The sequence below is a fragment of the Loxodonta africana genome, chromosome 9, assembly GCF_030014295.1.
Source record: "Loxodonta africana isolate mLoxAfr1 chromosome 9, mLoxAfr1.hap2, whole genome shotgun sequence".
Lineage (NCBI taxonomy): Eukaryota > Metazoa > Chordata > Mammalia > Proboscidea > Elephantidae > Loxodonta > Loxodonta africana.
In genome coordinates this window covers 37612010-37624504 of record NC_087350.1, presented here as the reverse complement: position 1 = coordinate 37624504, position 12495 = coordinate 37612010, and the positions used below count along the sequence as shown (strand labels likewise).

The 12495-nt window shown below is 36.6% G+C and overlaps 1 protein-coding gene across 1 annotated transcript in view; it reads right to left on the bottom strand.

Moving 5' to 3' along the window:
* Positions 1-763: 763 nt before the first annotated feature.
* The window catches only part of LOC100661242 (aldehyde dehydrogenase 1A1), a 53552-nt gene continuing 41820 nt past the window's right edge, over positions 764-12495 (bottom strand). Inside the window, exons 11-13 of the mRNA XM_003407389.4 lie at positions 9835-9992; positions 6559-6633; positions 764-1392 (exon numbers count right to left, since the gene is read on the bottom strand). Of these exons, the coding sequence (XP_003407437.1) occupies positions 1320-1392; positions 6559-6633; positions 9835-9992 (306 nt within the window). The 3' untranslated portion in view covers positions 764-1319. The remainder of the gene's footprint in view (positions 1393-6558; positions 6634-9834; positions 9993-12495) is intronic.

Sequence of the window (12495 nt, the reverse complement as noted above, 5' to 3'; positions counted from 1 at the left end):
TCCTGAAGGAGATAGTAGGAAAACCCCAAATTTGAAGCCAGAAGGTAAGAAGCGAGGGTGTCATTGGGACTCCCAAAACTGCAGCTGGGGTATGAAGTCTTGGGCCTACTTACAGTCTGGAGGTTTGTGTCTTTTAACTTGTGAGACCTGACCTAGCTCCAAGGGCTTCTGATCAGAGGAAGAAGTGCTACACGGGCAGTTTGTAGCAGAGAAATAGAAAGTGGGGATTTGGATTTATGTTCATTATTCTCCTCATACCTGCTCATCAGTAAGGCTCCTATTCAGTCAAATTTCCTTCACAAGGTCATTCCCTATTTCCATAGTTAGATTCCATTACTACCCTGTTGGTATATTACTGGGCTCATATTGTTCTTAGAATTCTCATTTCCATTCTACTGCCTTCCTTTCCTTTTTGGGACTGTGTATTTCTTCACCATGAAAGCATCTTGAGATAATAGACCATCCACTGTCATCTGTTTGGTACAACACCTAACATAGCCTCCAGAACTCGTAGGTACTCAATAAGATAATTGCTGATTGACTAAAGCCATTCATCTCAAATGTGAAAACAAAGGTCTTCAAGAGTTTCTCAGCAAAGTGAAATATGTTTCCTCAGGAGTGTAAAATATGTTTCTTCACCCTTTGGAGAATGGGTGGATTAGGCCTTTATTTTTAAAGCCATCTTTATGCTCAATTTAACTGTAATACTGCTTTTGAGTGACAGGGAAAATAAATCACCATAACCAGAACTCTGCTTAAAGAATTCAGACTTAACAAGAATCATGCAAGGTTGTTTTTATTGAGGTTTATATTCAGATTACAGCTAAGTATTTCACGCATTACTTCTCTTGACAGACAGACAGCACATTCTAGGAAACATTTCAAGAGACAGCAATGATTTCACAACTACTGAGCACAGAGCACCCCTACTTGCAGTTAACATGTATGTTAAGTACTTCAAGGGATTGTTAAGGAAAAGATGCTAAATGACAACTGGTCCTCCTCTAGAAAATGATTATCCTGGACAAGTAGCTACAAAGAAAAGAGCTATTCGGACGATTACAGAGCTAGAGAGATCTTTCTTCCAAATCCATCCTACCTATCTAGGACAGGAGTTAGGGTCCCATATCACAAGGCAAATGAATCTTTCAGAATAAGCTAGATGTCAAGTTTTCTATGTGCGATATTAATGCTAACATGATTTACTTATTTAAAAAAAAATCAAGGATAGAAGTTTTGGATGTAAACTCCACTATTATCAACGACTGTAGGAGATGCTTAGCAGTTGAAATTTCTTCTCTTCCCTCTCATTGTTTTCTTTACGAATTCTTCTGGGAAATTTTCATCGTGACTGTCTTGACTTCTGTGTATTCATGTAAGCCATATTCTCCCCTAGAGAGAGGCAGGGGGGCATAGAGAGAATTTAGCACAGCAAACAAATGTACTTTGCAGTCCATGATTTGGTACGAGTTAGTTCCTGCTTATCTGGCTAGAGTCAATGGAAAATATATGCAGAGCACAAAGGAATTTGAAATAGTGACTAGTCAACCATAAGATATCTGGCCTTACAGAAATCCTTCCGTGAGGCACATTCTTGCATTTTAAATAATCATGGACTCTGAGTTGACCGTCACAGAAATCACCCGTTCTTTACATTGTTCTACTTGACTATAAAAGAGCTGACCACTGAAGTTAGCCACAAAAGATGGTTCGGTTCAACAAGAATTTCTCTAATTTCTATTTAGATTCAAATAAGTAAGACAGATACAGTACAAGAGGAGAAGCAGTAATATATAATCACCCAAGAGAAGTACAGTAAAACTCTACGCTCAAGTACGGCTTGTATGTACCATGTGTGACGGGCACAGAAGTTGTGAGATGGTGGAAAATGGACCTTGCTTCTCTTTTCCTGCTCAGGAGTGCCAGCATGCCCTCTTATGGCTTCAAAAATATGTTTTCTCGCTGTCATTTTAACAATATATTTTATTTTTGGCAAAACAAAAACCTGACCTTTATTGTTAGCTTTGAAAAATATGATGATGATGATAGGTATTATTTTGCTAATAGATTGGCTTAAATTCAGGCCTTTGGGCTTTTTGCAGTTGTTAGATTTTTCCCCTTTATGCAATCTCTTCAATACCCTGCAATCTGCTTATAAAACTTTTGAGTCCAAAATCCAAGTCAACCAATTTGAACTCCGGCACCTTGTTATCAATTATCTTTATGGGGACCTCCTACCAGTTTTGGAAGCTGACTTCAATTTTCCCTTTGTGGAGGAGATAACAAAAAAGGATTGGGCTAAATTATTCTCTTTATTGTTTTGATGAGAGGATCAAATTACTGTACATAAATGTACTCCTAAAATGATAAAACCCATGCACATGTAGGCTTAAAGAAGAAAAAGATCTTAATCCTTTTTACCCCTCCCTCCTTGTGATGCAGACAGGTATGCAGAAGACACCTTTTCTCCTGGGTAACCTAATCCCCTTACACTGAGTAGTTTCTTGGCCAATTGAACTGCTGCAAATGCCTTCTAAAAGCTGCAATGAGCATGCTCTCTAAAGGAATTAAAGGGCTTAGCCTCAGTTGTCTGAAATCCATTAAAGTATAAAATTTAACCAGTATTTTAGCTCAACGAGTTACATAAATTAACTCACGAATTTTGCCAACAGGTTTTTTACTGTATTTTGAGTTAATGGACACTTGAAACTCTCAAAAGAGTAATAAGTGTGATTATTGTCATACCTGGGTTAAAATAGGTCCTGCTGCTTAGTATTCCTATGTACACACATATATATTTATGATATAATATAAAAACATTCATTTGTATTTTTCTTTCTCTTACTAGTCAATGAGTTACTAGATCAGTGCTTCTAGAATCTTCAGTGCATAAATCACCTGGGATCTTATTAAGATGAAGATTCGGCTTCAGCAGGATTGGGGTGAAGCCTGAGACTCTGCATTGCTAACAAACTCCCACATAATGCCCCGTATTCCTCAACCAGGGACCACACTGGGAATCTGGTATTAACAAGTTACATCTGTTTTTCATTCTGTACCCAGCACTGAGCCTGGCACTAATTAAGTGGGCACAGAAATAATGTGCCCTGAATTGACCTGGCAAATACAATCAGGAAAAAAAATACTCATTTGAGTTCTCCGTATAAGCCCAGTCACATACCCCTTCTATACTCTCCTTTTCTGAAAGGAGCAGCAGGAAAAAAGGATCTTGTGAGGTTCTGAGAATAAATTCAGCTTGAAATGGCATAGTAGCAAAGTCTCAAGTATCTTACGTTAATCTAAGTGAAAATTAGGTCAGTCACTCAAAGAGAGGAATCTCTGCCATTGAACTTGTTCTGGTGCCAGCACCGTGATCAGATATGAAAAATCCAGTTTTGGGCACTGTGTCACCATCAAACCCATTTGGGGTCCGCACATCACCCTCTGTGGCTGTTTGAGGACTCTGCTCCCAGCTGATCTATTCTGCCTTTCTACATTTGAAGACAAATTGTAATTGAACTCTCGCAGATCAGTTGAGGTTAGTGCTTCAGTGATTCTCTTTGAACACCTTGCAGTAAATGACTTGTTTATTAAGTTTGTCAAATTTGGTTTCAGGTAGACTTTGACTATAGCACTCTCAGCTGGAATTATTGAAGTAAAAAATTGCAGCATAACCTTTTCCTTCGTGTCTTAAAGAAGAGAATGATCAATACCCACAGTCCAGATGTTTAGGAAATTACTGATGGCTGAATTCTGTTTTCAGTCCTTCTTTTTGATTTCCTTGTGCCTCAAAGTTAAAGTCTGGCCAAATTTTATTCGACCTAACTGACATGTGTGGCCTACTTTAGTTATTTAGTCCTTTTGATTATGTTACTTTTAATACTCCCAGATAGAACTGTTAGATAGCTGGGCCAGCAACGAACAACCTTTCACAGAGATCTGAACTTTGTTCTAGCTTTTTGTGCAAAGTACTTAGTTCAGCCAAGGGATTCTCCAATAAAGAACATTATAAAGAAAAGGAAGTAAGGAAGGAATCCCCACTTTGTTGTAATTCCATGCATTATGTCATTTAACTCAAAGCCTTCTCAAGAGAAGTGTCAACATCTCCATTTTGAACATGGAGAAAAAAACAGAGGCTCCAATTTTACGTAACTTGAACCGGGTTGTGTGTCAAGCAAGCAGGGGAGCCAGGAGTCAAATTCAGGTGTGTGAGACTCCAAAGCTTACTTCCTCTACAATATCATGTAATTTTTATTGCCTGATCATTTGCCTCTCTACCTCTCCACCAAGATTTTAAAGATATCCATGGCTTTTCACTGCTTCACTAATAAAATACCAACCAACTGGCTTAAGTTTAGGACTTCTTAATCTGTTTCATATTTAACTCTGAAATCATGCTTCCCATATCCATAGATCCAACCAACCAACCAAACTCAAAAGTCCCCTCAACATGCCATAAATAATGTTCCTTCTAAGTACATCCTCTTCTCTACTTATTAAAGTCTTAGATCAAGTCCCATTCCTTCTGTGAGGTCTTCTCTTACTCTATTAACTGCCGTTAAGTTTTTATCCACTGAATTCTCACTGGGTTAGAACCATAGAATCTTAAAACCTGAAAAGGATCGTAGAGGCCTTAAACTTCTTTCTCCAATACCCATTTCCACCCACAATCCCTGACTAATGAACACTGAGGGTCAGAGGGATGTCATACTACCCTCAGGTAATGCCTAAGTTTTCTGTCCTTCAATACTTCGCATTACAGATTAATTGCTTTTCTGCTTCCATGAGGTATGGATTTTCTATTACTACACATTTCAAGGAGCCCTCATGGTATAGTGGTAAAACTGCTTGGCTGCTAGCCGAAAGGTCAGTAGTTCAAACCCATCCGCCACTCTGTGGGAAAAACATGTGGCAGTCTGCTTCCATAAAGATTATAGTATTAGAAACCCTATGGGGGAAGTTCTACTCTATCCTATAGTGTCACTATGAGTCGGAGTTGACTAGACAGCAATGAGTTACTATATATTTCATAGTTAGTGCAGGTTCTTTTGTACTATCTTTTTTACATATCCTCCTGCCACCACAGTTTTGTGGGCATTATATTTCTAGGGTACCTACCCATTCCCATCGAGTTGATTCTGACTCATAGCTACCCTATAGGACAGTATAGAAACACCCCATAAAGTTTCCAAGGATGTAATTTTTACTGAAGCGGACTGCCACATCTTTCTCCTGAGGAACAGCTGGTGGGTTTAAACCACCAGCCTTTCAGTTAGCAGCTGAGCATTTAACCACTACCCACCAGGGCTCCTCTCCAGAGTTTCCAAGACCGTGTGTAATAGAAAGTACTTAAATGTATATTGAAGAAGAGGTTGGCTCCACAAAGATACTTGTTTCATGATAATTTTGTTGATTTATTAAGATAAATAATGAAGTACATGGCTATTTAATGTATTCATGACCTTTGGAAACTTGAGAAAGCCACCTTTTTGTTTGCTATTTAAGAAACAGGCAGCTTCAGTATGTTTGATTCTACAAAGTTTATACATGATGTGTCTTTTTCTTCATGGCTTCTTAATGTATCAGTAAGCATAAGAAAAGCTTTAAAAAATCAAATGGCCAAAATTCAGTGAACAAAATTAACCAAGGATATGGCTTGCCTTCTGTACTGGATGGCAATGGGTTTGGTTTTTTGGTTTTGGTGCACATTAAAAAATATTTATATATCCTGGTTTCAAAAGTAATTGAGAGTGTATAAATGCATTTTTATACATATTTTCAATCTAGTCATGACTATAAAATATATTGCTTTCTTAGTAAAATTTCACTTTAGATTTTAGTACCAAAAATTATTCATTCAGATAAATCAAAATTTTTGAATATACATCAATAATATTTCAACAAATGAGAATCACTTGCCTTACACTGAAAGTTTTTTGAAATAAAGGCACCTAATAAAAAAAAAAATTTTTTTTTTTTTTTTAATTTGCTTACTTGGAGTCCTGATGGCACAGTGGCTAAGAGCTTGGCTGTTAACCAAAAGGTCAACAGTTTAAGTCCACCAAACACTCCTTGGAAATCCTATTGGGCAGTTCTACTCTGTGCTATAGGGTCATATGAGGTTATGAGTTGGAATTGACTCAAATTTTTTTTTTAATTTACTTATTTAAGAGTTATAGGCACTTATATTTGCACACTTCTTATAATCGTCAGTTTATAGTTTCCATCCCTTTTCTGAAAATGGTTTCCAAATAGATTTACATTCATATATAAAACAAACAGTTCTAAAAGCAGAAACATCTTTTAATCACTCGTGTAAAGTGCCTAATGTGGTCACTTGTGAAGAGTAGGACCTTAATAAATTACATTTCCCTTCTACCATCACCTTTTTGAACCTATTGGTTAAAAGCAGCATCCAATAAACTATTCGGTGGTCTGGATCTCCAAAAAAGAATAAAGGCAAACTTTATTTAAGAAGATGACTCTGCATTAATTCCCTAGGAGTGGCAAGCATTTTTATGAATATAAGTGCTTATTTTAACAGAAGGGTATTCTTACAGTTCTCGTCCATTTCCAGACATCTTGAATCCCCCAAAGGGGCACTGGGCAGTTACCACACTATAGCAATTCACCCTGAAAAGAAAGGAGGTCCATTATAACAAATACTTAACCTATGAAATAACTTCTAAGTTTGGAATTTTAGAAATTCAAAGAGCATCTTAAGAATTCCATTAATTTCAATATACCACATTTAGTGCAAAAAAAAAAAAAAAAAATTTTTTTTTTTTTTTTGCAGTGCAATAAGAAAGTATCACTGTAAATTAGAATGCAGAAGTCTAAGTCTGTGTATCTGTACTCTCTACAAACAAATAGGGTGGTGCACCTGGATAGACATTCTGGTAGTGCATCATGTCCCTGGGAAGCAGTAGTCTGGATTATAAAAGAAAGAATAGTCAATATGTCACAAGAGGAAGAATACAGTTTGCTAGAGTCTTGAGGCTGTTGGATAGGTGTTCTTTACTCTCTACATTCAGTAAGCTTTTTAATTCTGTTGAGGCTTGGGTATTTAACAGGCTAGAATCAATATTCTTTTGCAATTGCAACATGTATTACTCAGTTCATTTTTTAAATTATTTGGTTCAATAAATTTCTTCAACAGAGACCTTGGTAGGAATTGGATTTGATTAGTAATTTCTTTATGCCCTGACATACTTCAGAATGTGTTTAAAGATGTTTGAGTACATATAAGTATGAGCACTTGAATATTTTGAATTAAAGAAAAAATTATGATAGAAGATCAAAACTAGGGGGGAAGTTAGAATGCAGTTATGAGGGCCATGAACTATTTCTTGTTCTTTAAATTTCCTGGTGGTCAATGTGAACAGTAACATCTAATTAACAACATGATTCTCATTGTAGAGAAGAGAAAAAATATTTTTAAAGGAGCAAAATGTTATCTTTTTATACTTTTTCCTCCTTTCATGCTAGTATAATAAGTGTGACTTCCAGATCAATTGTATTAGGAGAGTTTGGTCATTACTTTAGCACTAAGATAATATTCCAGCGTTTTCTCAGTTAAAGCATTTAGTCTCCTGAAGTACATCTTATCCATGTCTTTCCATTAGGAAGATAGTCACTTAAATAAATGTACATTTAAAAAAGACAGTTTACAACTTTTGGCCTGTACAAATCTGGAACAAAAAAGACAGAAGGAAACCAAGGACTTGAAGAAACTATCTACAGGACTAATAGCCCGCAGGCACCACAGCCTCATCTGTCCTAAGATCAGAATATCTAGATGGTGCCCAGCTACCACTACAGACGACTCTGACCAGGGATGCTATAGAACGTGACAGATAGGAGAAAGTGTAGAACAAACTCAAATTCCTAAGAAAGTCCAGACTAACTGGACTGGTAAAAACTAGAAGAACCCCCAAGACTATCACCCTGAGACACCCTTTAAACTTGGAGCTGGAGGAACCACTCCTGGAGGTCACCTTTCAGCCAAATAACAGATTGGCTCATAAGATAAACAATATCACCTGTGAATACAATGCTTCTTTAAGTAATCATCTATATGAGACCAAACGGTCAACGTTTACCCTAAAAAAAAAGATGAGACGGTAAGGGGGCGGGGGGCAGGGAAGCTAGATTAATGGAAACAGAACAAACAGAGTAGAAATACTGAGAATGGTGACACATTGTGAAAAACATAACCAATGTTGCCGAACAATAAGCATAGAAATTGTTAAACGGGAACCTAATTTGCTGTGTAAACTTTCACCAAAAAGACAATAAATATTATTAAAAAAAAAAAAAAGACAGGTTATCTAATTGTTCTTTAAACTGCATAATAAGATCTTTACTTTTGAATTTACTGGGTAAAATCTCAGCCACTCTGGAATTAAACAGTTGTCTTGAAAACCCCAAGGAGCTATTATATTCTGGAACAGTGCCAGAATGTTATTATGTTCTAGGACATAACTGGATGAGACTATGGTCCCCTCCGTTTTGATAGTATAGACGTTTCTAATGGGATTCCCAAGACACTCAGTGGAAAGATGTCATAATAAGCTACTCTATCATACGGTCATATAATATTCTCTATTAAAAAAAAAAAAATGATACTTATCTTTGTTAAAAGTACAGAAAATCAGTTTGCACTTTTTGCTCTACAATGGAAATGAAACCACTTCAGTGCCGGTAAACAGAGAGCTGAGAAATATCCAGTGAGAGCAAACTGTAAGATCAAAATGATCAGCCCTGCTGATTGACTCTTCTGTGATCCTTCTTCCTTGTGGTAAAGAAGGGAGGGCCTATGGTTACAAACCTTGGGTCTGCCCCTTAGTAGCTGTGTGATCTTGGGAAAGCCACTTAGCCTCTCTGAGCCTGTGTTTCCTCCTCTGCACAATGGAGATAATACTCAATAGTGTTTTAAAGCCTAAGCAAGGATGTGTATAAAATGTGTTTGTCCCAGTGCTTGGTACATGGTAAGGCTTCAATAAGTGGAAATAACATACATACATACATATAAAAGTAATGCTGAATTTTATTAATGATTTTTCCATATAGAAGAACTCTGCATTAATCACTAGCCATAAAAAAAAAAAAAAAAAGCCGTACGGATTATTTAATAATTTGCTTGTTTTTTTTAAGAGTTCCTGAAAGAAACATCTTATTGTAGGAAGAACCAGGGACCAGCAGAATCATGGACTTTAAAAATATGTAAACTGATTTGGGGCTAAGGAGGAGAATGCATAAAACACGTGGATCATGTCAATTTCTATGGCTGAGGCTGGGCTTGGGTCTTTTATTTAAAAACTACTTTTAAAAGCTCCCCAGTGATCTTAATGTGCAACTAGGACTGAGAACCACTCCTTTAGAGTCTGAAATACTTCTGAGTCTCTGCTCTGTCATTTACTGTGTGATCCTGATAAATTACTTAACTGCAATAAACTTTTTTTTTGTCTATAAATTTGAGATAACATGTTGCCATTCTATATTCTTGGAAGAACTGTTAAGTTCTAAGATAACATGAGCTAATGAATGTACAGAATCCAGTGCCTAGCAGAGAGGAAATATTAACTAAATGTTGATTCTCTTCCTTTGGCTAGAAAGACCCCATCAATAAAATATTTTGGGCAAGCAATTTCAAGTAACTGGATAAGAAGATTTTGTTTTACTTTTTTAATTTCCTTTTTTTTTTTTAAGGCATCAACTGAGTTTCTAGCAGGTTATGTGATTCCAAATGAAAAATCCAGCTCTGAAGAGGCTCAAGGTAACCTGTTAATGTGGTTACCAGTGAGAAGGCTGTGTTACTTAGGGTTCACTTACCACACTGTCCCAGCCTGCAGCGCAGAGGAGACTGTTATAGCTTTATCAATGTCGTTGGTAAAGATTCCTGCCGATAAACCGTAGAAAGTGTTGTTTGCTCTCTTGATCACATCATCTAAAGATTTAAACTTCATGATTTGCTGGACTGGTCCAAATATCTATACCACAGGAAACAAATGAAATGAATCAAATAGGTTAAGACTAAATATTTTAAATTGTATTGTGGATTTAATTTCCCCTGCAAGCTGTCCTAAAATGATCAAGAGTTTCCTACTTATTTCAAGTTTGTGTGTAACAATCAAAGCAGGTAACTGCCAGATTGCTAGTAAGTCATGTGTTACATCCTCTTTGGAACAGGGTGGGTATAAACAAAAATGGCAATATTCATTTTCTAGATGTTGGAATGAAGGCTTCGAAGAACTCATGGTGGTACATTAAGCCATTAGCTTCAGAATTTCTTTCCTGTTTAGGAACATTTTTAATTCTCTCCCAAGTTTTCCTCATCTTCCAAATTACTACACAAACAGTAATCCAGAGAAAGCAATGCTTGTTCTACCAGATAAACGATTGTATAGGCAATGATTAATAATACTGTGTTTTAAATATCAGTGTACCTGTGATGGATTGATACAGTCTATTGGACTTAGATCTTTCCATAATTAGCTAGGTGCCAGAGAAACCACAGTGTTGGGGGAAACCAAGTTAGTAAGGCAACATGAATTTTTGTCCTGATGCTACTCTGTACTCAAATCTTGTGCAACTCTCATATACCAAAGGAATGGCTCCTTACTACAAGGGCTTAAATCCCCAGTCACCCTGTACTAATCAAAGCATGAGTTCATTGGCAACGACTATAATCACGGAACAGAAAACGGAAATCACACTTGGCTTATTCCAGCTTCAGCTACTCTTTCACTTTCACCAGATCTTGAATTAGCGCAGCCCAACTCAGGCCCAAGTGGGAGAAAAAGAACTGGATTTTCCTTTAAAGATTAAATTCCTATATTAAATTTCTCTAAACCAATTATTAAAATTTAAAACAAAGAGGGCTTTCTGAGTGTTACTGACTGAACAGGGTCTTCTGGGAAATGTGAATGAGGGAAGGTAAAAATCAAAAAAGAGAAATGTTTTTTGGTGTTCGCCATTGAGCAAAGAGTCATGGGGGTAAGGCCTGCTGTCAATGGAGCCAAGTAAAAATCCAAAAGTTGTAAATCTAATCATTATATTACAACCTGAGAACCAGATATACAGCAGCTACTGCAATTTTTTTTTTTTTTTTTTTTTACTGCAGTAAGTAGCTTAACAAAACAAAATTTAAATTGAACACATCGCATGGCTCCAGGGTACTACTTTGAAGTAGCAAGCAAGCTGTTCTACTACGTACGTTGTAAGAATACAACAAATGTTTCCTTCATTGAAGATTTTTCCCTTAGTTTTTTTCTAAAATTAATCAAAATATACAACCTCAGATCTCACCAGACAGACAACTATTTGTCAATAAAAGCCAAAACTACAGGACTGAACTGACATTGAGAAACTAAGTACGCTTGATTATCCCTATGCATTTGCTTTTACTTTTCTTTTTCCTGTTTGCAAACCTGATTCTGCACTTTTTCCCTCATGTGATGTTAATGTCTGGGCAAGGAAGATAACCCTCCCAGGTCTTCTGCCGTATCAGAGATGCTAAACACAAGTTTAACGAATGAAAGGGTTATGATTCAATATATCCGAGTTGTCAGTGCCTTCTTATTTTATCACCTTCATGGCCCAAAGCCAGTAAATCAATCTATACATTTATTAAAACCCCCTAGTGCCCATGGGGTAGATTATTTATAACTTCTAAATGCAAGCTGTCTTTTCCTAGTTATTTATCAAATCTCTGGATCTTTTTTGTTTTTTTCTGATGTTAAATAGTTTGTGATCACCCAATATTAAACTACAATGTATTTGCCTAGGAAAATTAGAAAGTATAAGAGCTAAAAAATATGGGGCCAAGAGTACATGGAAGGTGGGGAGTGATAAAGAGGATGAATGTTCTTTTCGAATATATGAATGGCTAGTATGAGGAAAAAGGGCAGAAGGTAAATATGGAAGCAGCAGGCACAACATAAGAGGAGAGAGTCTAGCCAGCCAAAGGCAGAACTTTCTAATGATCAGCACTGTCCCAACACGGAAATTTCTCAAAAAATTGCAGATGTTTAAAGACACCAGCTGCCATTGGCTGGGGCTATAAAGGAGAACAGTGTGGTGATTACAGGAGACCTTTTTATATTACGCAAAACCTGTGAACCTACAATTATCATGCAAAAAAAAAAAAGTTCAAAAAAAAAAAAAACCCCAAAACCTGTAACTGCATATCACTTTATCCTTTAAAAATTATTTTCAAATATATTATCTCAAAAGAAAAAGCCACATGAAGATGGAATTGTCTTTTCATTACCTTAATGCTGTGAAAGAAACACCTAGAAAGCGTTACCCCTCCTGATCCATCTTTGGCTGGAAATTCTTGGCCAGCTAAATGGAATCTTTACTATTTTTAGTCTTGATCCCAAATACCTTAAACCTTTATCAATAACAGAATGAAAAGTAACATTTCCTGATAAGATATTCAAAGAGCTGAGAATTTCAAACAGACACTTTGTATACACACATGCAGACAAA